At 33.6% G+C, this 17,689-nt stretch overlaps 1 protein-coding gene across 4 annotated transcripts in view; it reads left to right on the top strand.

Annotated features, from left to right (window-relative positions):
- CEP350 (centrosomal protein 350) overlaps nt 1-17,689 on the top strand; it is a 261,140-nt gene that overhangs the window by 32,411 nt on the left and 211,040 nt on the right. For all 4 annotated transcript variants that reach the window (XM_037825243.1, XM_037825242.1, XM_037825245.1 and 1 more), the window contains exons 3-7: nt 373-419; nt 2,467-2,581; nt 3,433-3,592; nt 6,052-6,680; nt 11,204-11,317. In XM_037825243.1, coding sequence (XP_037681171.1) covers nt 373-419; nt 2,467-2,581; nt 3,433-3,592; nt 6,052-6,680; nt 11,204-11,317 — 1,065 coding nt within the window. The remainder of the gene's footprint in view (nt 1-372; nt 420-2,466; nt 2,582-3,432; nt 3,593-6,051; nt 6,681-11,203; nt 11,318-17,689) is intronic.

Here is a 17,689-nt window from a genome sequence, read left to right as displayed (position 1 = left end):
CACATCACGATATGAAATACAGTACAACACGAAATTTATGTGTTCAGCTCATTGGGATAAATTGAGGACACTGCTTATTGTCAGAGATATCTGACGGCAGGTAAGCAGGGTAATCAGTCCAGGTGCCCTAAGGAGTAATGGCATAGTTGTCTAATCAACTGTAAACCATATGTTGGGAAGCTTGATTTTATAGGATGGCTGTTAAGGAGAAGAAACATATTTTGGCTCAATATAATAAATCTGAGGAATAGTTCTGCCGAACAAAGTGGTTGTCAAACTTTTGAGTACATTTCAGTCACTGGTGAGCTTATTAAATGCAGATTCCAGGGATTACTTTGGAAATTCTGATTTGGTAATTATCAATTTTCACAGCACATACAACCACATCGTGGGATGCACTTTCTCAGACCAAGGCTGCTGTAAGTAGTTACAGCTCTCATTTTATTTTTTTCTGGTTTAAAATTTATTTCCTATTATAATTGATTAAATTTTTTCCTCATAGCTTAGTTTTTATAGAAAAACATAAATGTTTTATTAGGAAGTTGTATACTATATATTACAAAATGAATGTAAGTGACAACTTAAAATAGTAAAGGAATAATGAATACTTTAGTTATCAGGAGCACTAGCACTGTGGTATATAAAATATCAAAATAATTTGTGCTGTTTTTTCACCTTTAATAAAATTGTTCATTTGTTATGTTAAAATGATTCAGAATAGACAAAGAATTTGGGAAAGTGTGGGTAAGTCTATGTAGAGATTCAGAGTGAATCTGAATGAAAGGAACAGCTTATCCTTGAATGGTTTGTAAGTTAGCTCTCCTTTTTGGTAGCAGTAGCAGACTATTTTCTCTTAGTACTACAAAAGAACAACCATGGTTCACCTGTTCACATTTGTGTTCTGTCCAGTCTTGTCTAGAGTTTAGGAATCCACATTTGACAAGTGATGGATAGTCCCTTCAAAGGGAACCCCTTTCCTATTTCTTTTCTTTTTCGTTTACTCTTTGTGCAGGTGACTCTTTTAATAGGTCTTTTTTGGTTTTCTTTTGTATCTTACCTGAATTGCAGTCCCCTTTTTCTTTACTGCCTGAATACTTTTGTAGTACTTTCTGTCTGTAATCTTTAGAAGTGAGTTTTTTTTTGTTTGTTTTTTTTTTGTTTTTTTTTTTTTGTGGGTAGCTAACAGCATTTTATTTTATTTATTTATTTATTTATTTATTATTATTTTTTCACAAAACAAATCGTACGTTCGATTGTTCACAGTACCATTACATAGTTGTACATTCATCACCAAAATCAATCCCGGACACCTTCATTACCACACACACAAAAATAACAAGAATAATAATTAAAGTGAAAAAGAGCAACTAAAGTAAAAAAGAACACTGGGTGCCTTTGTTTGTTTGTTTGTTTCCTTCCCCTATTTTAGAAGTGTTTTGAAAATGAATCTGGAAAAGGTACTGTCACCTAGATTTTCATCCTATGAATATAGCAATAAATATTCTCTCTTCTACATAGTTTTTACCCCCTAATTTAATTTAGAGCTAAACTATTAATAGTTTTTTTCAAAACTATTGGATGTTTTCTTTATTTTTAACTTTAATTTGCAATAATTTCAAACTTACAGTACAGTTGCAAAAATAGTATAAAACCCATACAGAGAACTCCAACATATTCCTCACCCAGATATCTTTTGGATGTTTTTTTGAAGCTTTTTTAAGGATGGTAAGAGGCTCATAATATAAGTTGGGAAAAACCTGATACAGAACTATTAATATGTAAAGGATTATTCCAATTTTGTGAGTTTATTGCTCTGCAAATATCTGAAAAAATATACATAAAAATTTACAGTGTTTATCTCTCTGGGGTGGAATTTTGATGATTTTTATTTTATTTTGTATACTTTTTTTCTGTGTTGTCCAGGTTTCTCCAGTGTGCATATAATGCTCTGCTATTCAGAGAGGAATGCTCTCAAAATCTTTGAAAATATTGGTAGTTATACCAAATGGTGACTTATATTACAGAGTGTTTACCAATCTAGAGTTCTGCCTTGTGAATTTGAGCTAATTATGAAAATGATTTTATAGTTGTAAGATTGAAAAAAAGTTGTAGCTGTTTGGTCCTAAATTTTAATCTAACTGAATCATTCTTTCATCATTCTTGCATGTAGAATGCATAAGAAATATGGCATAAGGTTATGCAACATATAATTTTAGATACTTTATTGCTTTAAAAAACTTAACAACTCTTTTACTTTTTTAGAATCTTTTTGATTTTCTTATCCAAATTTGGGCAGCATTGTGTCAGCTGTTGTAGATTAAATTATAAATAATGAAAAAAAACCTAATTTATTCAACTTTGACGAAAGTTATTGTGCGATATAGTTTTAAAGAATCATAAAAATCAGTGGTAGTTGGATTATTTGCAGAATTAACTTGTGGTATTATGATGGTGTTTAAACTTTAGCTGAGACACATTGAAAACAAATTAGAAGTAGTCCCTACAAGCACAGCTGTGTTTGATTCTCTCATGGATACCAAGAAACCTTCTGCAAATGCAACCCGAAAAATAAGTCGAAAAGGTATGTATAAAGTTATTACTTCCAAAGATATAAAATATTAAATAAGTTTTGATGTTAGTTTTTTTAAATTTAATTTCTTCTTATAGTCCAATGTATTTCCTTGCTTTGTCGTCAGAGACTATACCTTGTCAGTACTTACTTTTTTTCCTTTGCTAGTGAATTGTTATGAAGTAGGCTTGTATTCAGTGGCTGTAAATGCTATTTTCATACTTTTGATCAGGGACTTTAGCACCACTGCATCACCTTTGACATTAAGATTTTATTTGCTTTTAGTAATGGAAATTTGATTTTGATCCTTTGGGGTTATGTATGTCTTTTTTATTTTTTCAGTTTGCAGGTATATCACTTTAAAGTGAAATTTAGTTGACTTCAATGTGTGAATAAAGATTTCTGTTTTTTTATTGAGATTTAAAATTATAAATGGAATATCAATGTTACATATACTATCATAAGTTGATACAATGCAAATATTTTCTTTGGTTGTCTTTTCATATTTTTTGTTCTGTGGGTTTTTAATTGGGGGCTAAAGCCTGAAGGTCAGTACTCTACCTAAATTCTGACTTTTTAACTGTGCATCTATTGGACTTTATCTGATACTTCTCTTTTAAGTGAGAGCCATTGATAAAAGGAATTTTATATGTTGAATTTTATTTTGTATTCAGTTTGTTTGGAATACAGTCTTTCTCTATAGATTGAATTAGTAGAAATTTGACTTGAATGTATGCCATCTATTTCTGTAATATCCAGCTTAGAGATGGCAGAAATAGACAGCTAAGTTATTTTCATAGATACTAGCCAAACCCATAGATAGTTGCATTTTATATGTTCTCACAGCTTACCTTTTTCTTCAGATGGTAGATATCTTGATGATTCTTGGGTTAATGCTTCAACCTCCAAATCTTCTAAATCACGAAAAGAGAAATCTCGTAGTCCTCTCAGAGCTACCACCCTGGAGAGTAATGTGAAGAAAAATAATCGCGTGGAATTTCGTGAACCCTTGGTTTCTTATAGGTTAGTGTTGAAAAATATTTACAATAAGATTATAATTTTTTCTGAGTTTTTTGTAGCACTTTGACTCTGGGTTGATAACTTTTTCATTCTCTACAAAAGATAGAGCAAGAATCTTTCATATTATGAAATACTGATTTATGCTTCTTTTTTGCAGATTGATTTTTTTTTTTCCTTTTTTTTTGGAAGAAATAGAATTATTTACCCTAGGCCACCATCATTGCAATAAGTAAGTTACTTAGAGACAAATTATTCAGTCTCCAGAATGGTAGCTTTCTTTTTTCCTTAAAATCTCAGATTGGGTGTTCTACATAGTGAATGTTGTATAGTTTAGCTTTCTTTTTTTTCTTATAGCGGTAATCAGTTACCTAAAATTAATTTCTTACTGAGAATGTAAATTGCTTTGTTACTTTACTTTGTTGCCAACAACTCCTTTCAGTAGCTTACTGAGTCTAATGTTCAAGATTGATGTATGATTTTTTGTTTGATAGTATAGATAGTAAGTGCTTTGCATTTTCAACTGATGGTTTATGATATTCAACTGATAAAAATGTAAAATTTTCTAATTTGAGGACCAATTGACCAGTGGTCTAAATGTGTTCATACTCTTAGTATGGCAAATAGTAATGAGTAATAATCACTAGACTTTATATTTCTTTGTTTACTTTATAAACATTTTTAATGTTTTAAAATGTCAATCAATAAATTAAGGAGTTTTATGATGGCACTTTGTAGTACTAGGAAAATGTACTTTTAAATTTGAGACAGAGAACTTGAGAGGTGGAAGTGGATTATGAGTTCAATTTTAATGTGTTGCATTTGATGCAATTTGAAATATCTAGGTGAAAATATTCAGTAGGTGTTTTAAAATTTAGGGAGGAATGTATGTGGAATGGTCAAGTCTGGGAATATAAATTTGGTAGTTGTCACTAGTATTGAATCAGTAAAAATGATGGAAAAAATATAGAGAGGAGAAGAAGGCCAGGGACTTAATCTGGATAAAAGTTCATAGTTTAGAAAAAGGAGAAAAGAAGAATTTGAAGAATAATCAGAGTTCAGAATCTCTAGCCATGCAGATATTGAGCAACTTGCCTAGAAACATATTCACTACCAGAATTGAAACTGAGTTACTGAGTCCTTACTTACATACTAATGTTCTACCCGCAAAAAATACTACTTGATATTTAAAATTGTATGAATTATGTATCTCTTAAGAAAAAAATGTGCATATTATAGCTGTAAATGGAAAGTCGTTCTCCACCTGGCAGACTCCATTCATCACTTAAAAGACATCTATTTATCACCTTTTTTATGAAACATCGCCAGATCTGTTCCCATCCTCACTCTAAAACCCTATCCTAGTTAGTCCTTCTATGCTCCTATAATGCTATAAAAATTCCTCTAGTATAGCATTCACGTTTCATTTTAATATTTTGATTACATATCTGCTGATTATATCAGTTTCTGTTAGGACATGAATCTGTCTTACTCTAAGCACTAGCTTAATATTTATAAAATTTGTTAGTAAGGTATTTTATATCTTTTTAATCCTAAGTCTTTGAAACCAATTGTGTAACTAATATTACAGCCCCTCTCAATTTGTACTAGCCATATTTCAAGTGCTCAATAGCCACATGTGGATGGTAGCTACCGTTTCAGACAGTGCAGGTTCAGATTGTTGATATGTCTGTTTTTATAATTTTTTTGGTTACTTTTTCATTATTCATTTATTCTTCTTACTGACAAGGCTTATTTGTTTTTATTACTCTCCCTTTTAATAAACTGGCCTAAAATAAGGCTTATTAGAATTACATGTAAAATTAGAGGGGGAAAAAAGGGTCTGAAGGAAGGCTTTTGCTGTTGTTTTTATGAATAGAGAATATGGACTTTTTAATATATACTTTGGCTGTTCCCACGCTTCTTTGCTTAATCTTGAGTTTCTGGATATGGTTCACATAGTTTAGAACTGCCAAAAAGTGCTCTGTGTTAAGAGAGGTTTAACTGTACCAACTACATTTATTTGGAGGTATATATTTAGAGTAGTTCTACTTTATTTCTACCCTCAATCTTTTTGTTAATTTGGTACCTTATTTAGATGTTAAATATACATTTTGGTAATAGGTGTCAACTGAATATCCAAAGTCTTATTTTATGGAATCCTTAAGGAAATTTCTCCATACGTCTTTTGGATGTTTCTTAATATGCAGATTATTATTTAGATTACTTGCCTTCTAACTTGATAGGGAGCATTGAACATTGAGTTTTAATATTAGTAATGGTTATCTTATTTTTGTTTTAACTACTGGAATTTCTAGATATATAATATCAGTGTTGTTTTGTTTATTTGTTTGGTTGGTTTCTAATATCAGCTTACAGTTCTCATTCAGTTTGTGTGACTGGTTTCAGTTTGACTGGTTTTTGTACTCTTTTTATTCAAAACAAAATTTTTTTTTTTATAATAGGGAAATCCACGGCACACCTTCTAATTTAAGTCCCAACCATCTGGAGTCAAAGCATATATATTGTATGGATATTAATGGAGTTGAAGAAAAGGCTGAGAGTGGGGACCGGATGATATGCAATCGAGAAGAAAGGAGTATAGGTTGCTGTGATTTTGAGAGCTCCCAATCATCTGTCATAAATGATACACTTGTTAGGTTTTTAAATGATCGACCAGCAATTGACGCGTTACAGCATTCTGAATGTTTGATTAAGATGGGAGCTCCTATGAGAACTGAGGAAGAAAAGCCTAATAGAGCAAAAGGAAATGAGAACAGTTTAAAGACTTCAGTGAATAACATTAGCCATGATATTGATCCAGAAGTGTTAAGGATAGCTGACTCTTCTCCATCCTCTACTAGTACTTCCAATTCCCAAAGATTAGATATTTTAAAGCGGCGACAGCATGATGTCAAACTGGAAAAACTCAAGGAGCGGATTAGGAAACAGTGGGAACACTCAGAAGAAACAAATGGCCGGGCGCAGAATCTGGGTCCTATTGACCATCCTGTGATGGTAGTCAATGTTGACAGCTCAGTGACAGCAAAAGTCAGGAAAGTGGCAACAGCGCCACCTGCTCCAACATATAAAGGTTTGTAATCAGTCTTTGTATCTCTTAACTCTCCCCTTCTCTCTTTGTGCATCTTTCTCTCTAGGCCATATTTGAAATGAGATGGTCATCTTTAGAACAGGGTGTGATTTTAAAATCAACTGCATAAGAAATTGCTTAGGGCTTATGTTAAAAAATGCAGATTCCAAGATACTGCACTGGATCTAAATCAGACTCTCGGGAGAGATTTTAGAGATTGTAAATTCCAGAATTGGAATTTTTAACAAGTTCCCCTTGGGACTTTTTTAAAGTTTGAAATCCACCATATGAACATTTAGTAAGTAGAACAAAGAGAAAGTAAGAATTAGTACCATTTTCAGAGAAGTGTTTTAAGAATATTGCTCTTTTTTGCCAGTAATAATTTAGAAATAATTCCCTTAATTCCTACTGAATATTTTGGGTACAGAATAGTTTGGCAATTACATTTTGACACTGTTTTAACCTTCAAGTTTTGACCCTAAGGATTTTTCCCCTGTGAAGAAAACATATGTTTAAATCAGAGTTATACCAACATTGATAAATTTTCATTGAGAAACTGCTTTTCAGAGCTAAGATGTTTTTGTTTGTTTGTTTGTTTGCTAATTCAGGTTTCTACATGTGGTAGTTTTAAGGAATTTATAGTTTTTCTATTTACATTTTTGTGTTCCTGTAATTATTTCACAGATTTATCTATGTAAAGTTTTCAGTGAAGAGTTGATTCATTGGTCAGTTTTAGTCCATGTCAGACTTTTGTCATTAAAACTTCTGCCATTGTATAGCTTTACATTTGTGGACATTTCCTCCCAGTTCAGTTTCTCGAGCTAAACTTCTGAATGTCAAAATTTGTTAAGATTTGTTTCTTCTGTTAATTTTAGGTCTTTGACAAACTAAGAGCAATGTTTGCTGTAGTTACTTTTGTGTTTTTCTACCAAATCTAATTTTTCTCTGATTATTTTTTGTAGTTTTGTGTTCCTAAGATGTCATTAGTCAGCTTTTCCTCTAGAACAGATCTTACTATGTACAGTTTTAGCAATTATCAGTTGTATTTTGCTTTGTTGTTACGTCTTGCTAGTGATATGCATTCTAGCTTATCTGTGATAAAATTGTGAGCAGTTCCCTTTAGAATATTGAATAATTTCTCTGGTGTCCAGGATTGATTTATGTATTATTAATAAAATATTTTTGTGTCCTTTTAGTCATTAGTACACTATGTAGTAATTATCCAGCTGTTGAAAGAGCAAATAACAAATGGTGGGGTCAAAATATTCTTTTAGGTTCTGAGATAGTGATTATGCAAAAACCTTTGCTGTACTTCTGCCAGACCCATTAAATGCAGATTATACATTTTAGGTTTGTTCGCTGTACAAGTCACAGTTCTGAAATACCAAAGTTTATTCCACTAAGGCAAATTTAAGATGGTCAATTTGAGTTAATAGTTTATTTAATAATTTTTACAAACCTAAGAATCAAACAAAAACAAACAACTGTCAAACTATAGTGAAAATCTTAAATGTAACTTTCTTTGAGTTGGTGATTTTGCATATTTCACTAATTTTTTAACATACTCGTTTTCATATTAAGATATTTTATAAATTCAACTTTTGGGGGGTTAATTTATGAAATATAGCTTACACTTGAGAGATCATTACAGAATATATTTTCTGATGTCTTAAGCATTGGATTTAGTTTTAGCAACAGTGAAGAGCTATTTTCTCTCAACTTGTTAGCATTATAAATAAAAAGCATCTTAATATACTTTATTATAATGTAACATTTTAATTTGATTTGTTCTGAATACTTAATAAATTCACTTGGTTTGCAGTTCAAAAGATGAAAAAGGCATGCCTGAAACGTCTGTGTCACTTTTGTGCCCCAACTACCTGGTCCCCTTCCTGGAAATTACTTGTGTTAAATTGTGTTTCCTTCCAGAGATAGTTTTTGCATACACAAGCAAATAAATAAATGTGCATGTGTGTACGTACATATAAACATTTTTTTCTTCATCCTTTAATACAGTTATTAGCATACTAAATCCACCATTCTGTGTCTTGTTTTTTAATTTGTGTTTTGTGTGTTACTGTTTTCAAGGATACATAGGATGTGTTTTTATTATTCTACTTTAAAATTTGAAGTGGTGAACACAAATAATGTTATGTGATTCTTTCTTGTAATGTAGTTAATTATTAGCACATCTTTTTGTTTTTCATGTAAATGCCTCATGAAGGTAGAAGCCTATCTTGGTCATCCTTATTTTATCTCACAGTCTAGTACAGTTTGCTAGACATAAGTAGGTGCACAACAAATTTTTTATTCTACCTAATAAATTCAACCAAAAAAAATTTTTAATGTGGAAAAGGAAGAGGAAATAAAGGCATGGAGAAAGGAAGAGAAACTGGTGCAAATATTGAAAACTTGAAGTTTGCTTATAATTAAAAATGCAAGTATAAAGACTGCCATAGAAATAAATGTTCTCTAAAGAGATGAGAAAAAAGGATAGTGTTGAATATAGAGGTGAGATGCGTTGGTACTGAAGATAATAGTTGAGAGACAGAGACAGAGATAGATTTGCATGGAATTGCCCCACTTTCTTATGGAAGATTGCATTTTGCAATAGACTGAATACTTTGTATATCTTTTTTTTTTCCTTAAATAACATAGACATAATTATGTGCCCATTGTCACAGATGTCAGGTATAATTAGGTTTATGTTACTGTTCCTAAGATTGTTCTTATTGGACATGGTGATTAATTTACTGGTACATTTTGTCAAACACCTGTAAAGTGCTTTTACTCGTTTTTGACTTCAGCCCATTCTTTACATTGATTTAACTCTACAAAAATGTGTTTGTTGCCATTCTTTGCAATAAATTGTGGGCAATACACGTATGAATAAGCTAAGATTTCATTCCTGAAATAACTTTAAATTTGGGGAGGGTGATGGTGAATAAGTGCTTTGAAAGAAGCAAATAATGGTGCTATAAGAGGATAAAGAAAAGAAAGATGATTTTATACTAGTGATGGGATCAGCAGAATATGAAGTCAGGTATTTATTAATTTTTGCTGTCTTAAAATATTATAAAATTATTTGTATTACAAAGCAATTTACCATTTTAAACTTAAATGTTGGTCCAGACCCCCACTTCCCCTCATATATATGTGGTGTTCTTGGATAAGTTGAGCTCATCTTTAAAAATATAATTATCTTTATACTGCTCTAATTATCATCCATATTCATTATTTTATTATTTTGCAAAATAGCATTTCGAGTTCAGTGCATTTCTTAAAGAGTCATGATAAATTTGAAGTGGAAAATCTGAATGGTAATCCCTAGGAAATAGCACATGTATATTGTTTCTTGAGAATTGAACAAGAATGTTTTAAAGACCTATTTTCCACACTTTAGGCACCTTTTACCTATGTAGACAGCAGCTTGTCCATTTGTTCAGCCATGGGCAATACCAGACAGTTTGGGGCACTTAACACCTGTTTCAAAGAAAAGAAAAATGAAGAATGTTGTCTCTTTTAATGTTGAGAAGAATAGTTTGTTTCTCTGAAATCCATAATTGATTATTGGTATTCTTCTATGATTTAATTGAGCACTTCTCTGTTTCTAGTCTTTTAGAATGAATGTATATTGCTTTATCTTGCTGAAGCATACTTTTTCCAAACAGCATTTGTCAACACATTATGTGGTAGCTAATTATGCACTCCTCTTTTTAAAGCCAAGAAAGATGTTCCATATCATTAGTAATCAGGGAAATGCACCTTAAGAGCCCAAGAAGACAAACGATAACAAGTATTGGTGAGAATGTGGAGAAATTGAAATCCTCATATAGTGCTGGTAACAATTTAAAATAGTGCAACCTGTTTGGAAAACAGTTTGGCAGTTACTCAAAAAGTTAAATATAGAGTCATCAAATGACCTAGAAGTTCTACCCCTCGGTATATTATACCCAAGGGATTTGAAAACATGTACATACAAAAACTAGAACACAAGTTCTGTACATTATTCATAATAGCTCCAAGTGGAAGCACCTCAAATGTCCATAAAGTGATGAATAGAGAAGCAAAATGTGGGATATGCATACAATGGATTATTATTCAGTAATAAAAAGAATGAAATTTACTGATTCATGCTACAGCATGGCTGAATCTTGAGAATGTTTTGCTAATAAACAAAAGAAGCCAGACACAAAGGCCACATACTTTACGATTCCATTTATATGAAATCTTTAAAATAGGCAAATCATAGAGATAGAAAGTATCTCTACTTTTCCAGGGGCTGAGTTTAGGAATAGGAAGTGACTACTTATGGGTACGTTTCTTTTTTAGGTGATGAAATGTTCTGGAATTAGATAATGGTGATAGTTGCATGACCTTGTGAAGATACTAAAAACCACTTTAAAAGGGTGAATTTTATTGTGTATGAATTATATCCCATTTTTAGAAAAGACTATAACAAACAAGCAAACAAAACTTATAAAGCAACTTTGATAAGAATGTTCTGCATTGTTGGTATATATTAGGTTTCAACCCTTCAGAGACCAAGATTCGAACACCTGATGGGAAAGTTTGGCAGGAGGCTGAGTTTCAAAACATGAGTAGAGAACTGTATGGAGACTTAGCACTTCACTTTGCAGGTAAGAGTAGAGCTATTTTTTGCTTTGAATATTTTGTCATGCATACCATTTAGTTTATAATGTTCAAACATAAAAACTGTCACCAAACATGGTATATAGCAAAGTAGGTGGTGGTTTCAGTCATAAAGTTCTCTTAGCTACCTCTAGGCTCTGCTCCAGAGTTAAAATTAGCTTAGATGGCTGGTGAGACAGGAACAGGCTGTTTTTAAACTGAGGGATTTTCAGAGTCGGGTCTGCCAGATTTGAAGGAGGCAGAGCAGGACCTAGTTAAAGTTCACTTCTTGTAGACCTTTGAGATCTTTGAAATGGTCAGTAATTGGCAGGTGGCAGATAAGATACTGACATGAGGTCAAGAAGCAGAAAAAAATGAGCATTTCAGGAAGGAAATAATGTTAGAGAACTGGAAGCAGGAGGAACCCATGAAATGTAGGGAGAGGGGAAATAAGAAGGTCATAATATTAATGATTTACTATTTATTGAGGACCTAGTATGATTTTTTACAGGATGCTTGGTATTTAATCTTCTGAATTTTTTACAGTTGAGGAAATGGTGGCTCAAAAGGTAATTAGCCGAAGGTTGCATGAAGTAGTTAAGTCTTGAAGCCAAGATTCAAAGCCAACTGTCTGATTCCCAAGCCTAAGATCTTTCGAGTAAGCCCCCTTAGAAATTCTAATACATTTTGTGACATTAAATGTCCCTTCCAGTTTTCTTACTATCATTATTGGAACACTGCTTTCAGAAGTTTTTTTTTTTCTTATTTGGAGACTTATAATGTAATAGTTAAGAGCAAGGACTTTGGAACCAGCCTGCCAGGATATGAAATCTGGCTCCACCACTTATTTGTTATATATACTAGCTGTTACATAACCTCCCTTGCTTAGTTTTGTTATCTGCAAAATAGGGATAATAACAATAATACCTTATAGGATAGTATCATCATGATTAGTAGAATAATATGTGTGAAAGGACTCTTAAAGAGGCCTGCCTATTGTACTCTGCCTTCTCTCATTGTGGTGGATGACTTTTCTGTATTTCTAGATAAGACCAACCCTTTGACTTGCGTTTTAGATTGCATTTGTTCTTGTGTATTTGAAGATACTACTTCTGCACTTACTGCCTTTCTTTTTTTTTTTTTTTTAATCATTTTATTGAGATATATTCACATACCACGCAGTCATACAAAACAAATTGTACTTTCGATTGTTTACAGTACCATTACATAGTTGTACATTCATCACCTAAATCAATCCCTGACACCTTCATTAGCACACACACAAAAATAACAAGAATAATAATTAGAGTGAAAAAGAGCAATTGAAGTAAAAAAGAACACTAGGTACCTTTGTCTGTTTGTTTGCTTCCCCTACTTTTCTACACATCCATCCATAAACTAGACAAAGTGGAGTTTGGTCCTTATGGCATTCCCAATCCCACTGTCACCCCTCATAAGCTACATTTTTATACAACTGTCTTCGAGATTCATGGGTTCTGGGTTGTAGTTTAATAGTTTCAGGTATCCACCACCAGCTACCCCAATTCTTTAGAACCTAAAAAAGGTTGTCTAAAGTGTGCGTAAGAGTGCCCACCAGAGTGATCTCTCGGCTCGTTTTGGAATCTCTCTGCCACTGAAGCTTATTTCATTTCCTTTCACATCCCCCTTTTGGTCAAGAAGATGTTCTCCATCCCACGATGCCGGGTCTACATTCCTCCCCGGGAGTCATATTCCACGTTGCCAGGGAGATTCACTTCCCTGGGTGTCTGATCCCACGTACGGGGGAGGGCAGTGATTTCACCTTTCAAGTTGGCTTAGCCAGAGAGAGAGGGCCACATCTGAGCAACAAAGAGGCATTCAGGAGGAGACTCTTAGGCACAAATACAGGGAGGCCTAGCCTCTCCTTTGCAGCAACCGTCTTCCCAAGGGTAAAACTTATGGTAGAGGGCTCAACCCATCAAACCACCAGTCCCCTATGTCTGTGGTCATGTTAGCAACCATGGAGGTGGGGTAGGCGAATACCCCTGCATTCTCCACAGGCTCCTCAAGGGGGCACTACATCTTTTTTTTTTTTTTCCTTGTTTGTCTTTTTTTTTTTTTTTTTTTTTAACTTTCCCTTCTTTTTTCAAATCAACTGTATGAAAAAAAAAGTTAAAAAGAAAACAAACATACAATAAAAGAACATTTCAAAGAGACCATAGCAAGGGAGTAAGAAAAAGACAACTAACCTAAGATAACTGCTTAACTTCCAACATGTTCCTACTTTACCCCAAGAAAGTTACATAATATAGCAACATTTCAGTGAACTTGTTCCTACTACATCCATCAGAAATTAACAGACCATAGTCATTTCTGGGCATCCCCAGAACGTTAAATAGCTTATCTGTTCTTCTTGGATTATTGTTCCCCCTTCCTTAATTGCTCTCTACTGCTAGTTCCCCTACATTCTACATTATAAACCATTTGTTTTACATTTTTCAAAGTTCACATTAGTGGTAGCATATAATATTTCTCTTTTTGTGTCTGGCTTATTTCGCTCAGCATTATGTCTTCAAGGTTCATCCATGTTGTCATATGTTTCACCAGATCGTTCCTTCTTACTGCTGCGTAGTATTCCATCGTGTGTATATACCACATTTTATTTATCCACTCATCTGTTGAAGGACATTTGGGTTGTTTCCATCTCTTGGCAATTGTGAATAATGCTGCTATGAACATTGGCGTGCAGATATCTGTTCGTGTCACTGCTTTCCGATCTTCCGGGTATATACCGAGAAGTGCAATCGCTGGATCGAATGGTAGCTCTATATCTAGTTTTCTAAGGAACTGCCAGACTGACTTCCAGAGTGGCTGAACCATTATACAGTCCCACCAACAATGAATAAGAGTTCCAATTTCTCCACATCCCCTCCAGCATTTGTAGTTTCCTGTTTGTTTAATGGCAGCCATTCTAACCGGTGTTAGATGGTATCTCATTGTGGTCTTAATTTGCATCTCTCTAATAGCTAGTGAAGCTGAACATTTTTTCATGTGTTTCTTGGCCATTTGTATTTCCTCTTCAGAGAACTGTCTTTTCATATCTTTTGCCCATTTTATAATTGGGCTGTCTGTACTATTGTCATTGAGTTGTAGGATTTCTTTGTATATGCAAGATATCAGTCTTTTGTCAGATACATGGTTTCCAAAATTTTTTCCCATTGAGTTGGCTGCCTCTTTACCTTTTTGAGAAATTCCTTTGAGGTGCAGAAACTTCTAAGCTTGAGGAGTTCCCATTTATCTATTTTCTCTTTTGTTGCTTGTGCTTTGGGTGTAAAGTCTAGGAAGTGGCCTCCTAATACAAGGTCTTGAAGATGTTTTCCTACATTATCTTCTAGGAGTTTTATGGTACTTTCTTTTATATTGAGATCTTTGGTCCATTTTGAGTTAATTTTTGTGTAGGGGGTGAGGTAGGGGTCCTCTTTCATTCTTTTGGATATGGATATCCAACTCTCCCAGCCCCATTTGTTGAAAAGACCATTATGGCTCAGTTCGGTGACTTTGGGGGCCTTATCAAAGATCAGTCGGCCATAGATCTGAGGGTCTATCTCTGAATTCTCAATTCGATTCCATTGATCTATATGTCTATCTTTGTGCCAGTACCATGCTGTTTTGGCAACTGTGGCTTTATAATAAGCTTCAAAGTCAGGGAGTGTAAGTCCTCCCACTTCGTTTTTCTTTTTTAGAGTGTCTTTAGCAATTCGAGGCATCTTCCCTTTCCAAATAAATTTGATAACTAGCTTTTCCAAGTCTGCAAAGTAGGTTGTTGGAATTTTGATTGGGATTGCATTGAATCTGTAGATGAGTTTGGGTAGAATTGACATCTTAATGACATTTAGCCTTCCTATCCATGAACATGGAATATTTTTCCATCTTTTAAGGTCCCCTTCTATTTCTTTTAGTAGAGTTATGTAGTTTTCTTTGTATAGGTCTTTTACATCTTTGGTTAAGTTTATTCCTAGGTACTTGATTTTTTTAGTTGCTATTGAAAATGGTATCTTTTTCTTGAGTGTCTCTTCAGTTTGTTCATTTCTAGCATATAGAAACATTACTGACTTATGTGCATTAATCTTGTATCCCGCTACTTTGCTAAATTTGTTTATTAGCTCTAGTAGGTGTATCGTTGATTTCTCAGGGTTTTCTAGATATAAGATCATATCATCTGCAAACAATGACAGTTTTACTTCTTCTTTTCCAATTTGGATGCCTTTTATTTCTTTGTCTTGCCGGATTACCCTGGCTAGCACTTCCAGCACAATGTTGAATAACAGTGGTGACAGCGGGCATCCTTGTCTTGTTCCTGATCTTAGAGGGAAGGCTTTCAGTCTCTCACCATTGAGTACTATGCTGGCTGTGGGTTTTTCATATATGCTCTTTATCATGTTGAGGAAGTTTCCTTCAATTCCTACCTTTTGAAGTGTTTTTATCAAAAAGGGATGTTGGATTTTGTCAAATGCTTTTTCAGCATCTATTGAGATGATCAATTGATTTTTCCCTTTCGAGTTTTTAATGTGTTGTAATACATTGATTGTTTTTCTTATGTTGAACCATCCTTGCATGCCTGGAATGAACCCCACTTGGTCATGGTGTATGATTTTTTTAATGTGTCTTTGGATTCGATTTGCAAGTATTTTGTTGAGGATTTTTGCATCTATATTCATTAGGGAGATTGGCCGGTAGTTTTCCTTTTTTGTAGCATCTTTGCCTGGTTTGGGTATTAGATTGATGTTAGCTTCATAAAATGAGTTAGGTAGTGTTCCATTTTTTTCAATGTTTTGAAAGAGTTTGAGTAAGATTGGTGTCAGTTCTTTCTGGAAAGTTTGGTAGAATTCCCCTGTGAAGCCATCTGGCCCTGGGCATTTATTTGTGGGAAGATTTTTGATGACTGATTGGATCTCTTTGCTTGTGATGGGTTGGTTGAGGTCTTCTATTTCTTCTCTGGTCAGTCTAGGTTATTCATATGTTTCCAGGAAATTGTCCATTTCTTCTACATTATCCAGTTTGTTGCCATACAGTTGTTCATAATATCCTCTTATAATTTTTTTAATTTCTTCAGGATCTGCAGTTATGTCACCTTTTTCATTCATTATTTTGTTTATATGGGTCTTCTCTCTTTTTGATTTTGTCAGTCTAGCTAGGGGCTTGTCAATCTTGTTGATCTTCTCAAAGAACCAACTTTTGGTGATATTTATCCTTTCTATTGTTTTTTTGTTCTCTATGTCATTTATTTCTGCTTTAATCCTTGTTATTTCTTTTCTTGTACTTGGTTTAGGATTGGTTTGCTGTTCATTTTCTAGCTTCTTCAGTTGATCCATTAGTTCTTTGATTTTGGCTCTTTCTTCCTTTTTAATATATGCGTTTAGTGCTATAAATTTCCCCCTTAGCACTGCTTTTGCTGCATCCCATAGGTTTTGGTATGTTGTGTTCTCATTTTCATTCGTCTCTATATATTTAGCAATTTCTCTTGCTATTTCTTCTTTAACCCACTGATTGTTTAGGAGTGTGTTGTTTAACCTCCAGGTATTTGTGAATTTTCTAAGTCTCTGATGGTTATTGACTTCTAATTGTATTCCATTGTGGTCAGAGAATGTGCTTTGAATAATTTCAATCTTTTTAAATTTATTGAGGCTTGTTTTATGTCCCAGCATATGATCTATTCTGGAGAAAGTTCCGTGAGCACTAGAAAAGTATGTGTATCCTGGTGATTTGGGATGTAATGTCCTGTAGATGTCTGTTAAATCTAATTCATTTATCAGATTGTTTAGGTTTTCAATTTCCTTATTGGTCTTCTGTCTGGTTGATCTATCTATAGGAGAGAGTGATGTGTTGAAGTCTCCCACAATTATTGTGGAAACATCAATTGCTTCCTTTAGTTTTGCCAATGTTTCTCTCATGTATTTTGTGGCACCTTGATTGGGTGCATAAACATTTACGATTGTTATTTCTTCTTGCTGAATTGCCCCTTTTATTAGTATGTAGTGGCCTTCTTTGTCTCTCAAAACATCCCTGCATTTGAAGTCTATTTTATCTGAGATTAATATTGCTACACCTGCTTTCTTTTGGCTGTAGCTTGCATGAAATATTTTTTTCCATCCTTTCACTTTCAGTTTCTTTGTGTCCCTGTGTCTAAGATGAGTCTCTTGTATGCAACATATTGATGGTTCATTTTTTTTGATCCATTCTGCGAATCTATATCTTTTAATTGGGGAGTTTAATCCATTTACATTCAACGTTAAAACTGTGAAGGCATTTCTTCAATCGGCCATCTTATCCTTCGGATTATGTTTGCCATATTTTTCCCTCTCTCTATTAATATCCTTTATTGTACCCATACCGAATCTCTT

The sequence above is a fragment of the Choloepus didactylus genome, chromosome 2 (assembly GCF_015220235.1).
Source record: "Choloepus didactylus isolate mChoDid1 chromosome 2, mChoDid1.pri, whole genome shotgun sequence".
Classification (NCBI taxonomy): domain Eukaryota; kingdom Metazoa; phylum Chordata; class Mammalia; order Pilosa; family Megalonychidae; genus Choloepus; species Choloepus didactylus.
The sequence above is the reverse complement of the archived record's forward strand: the minus strand, read 5'-3'. Positions and strand labels throughout refer to the sequence as shown.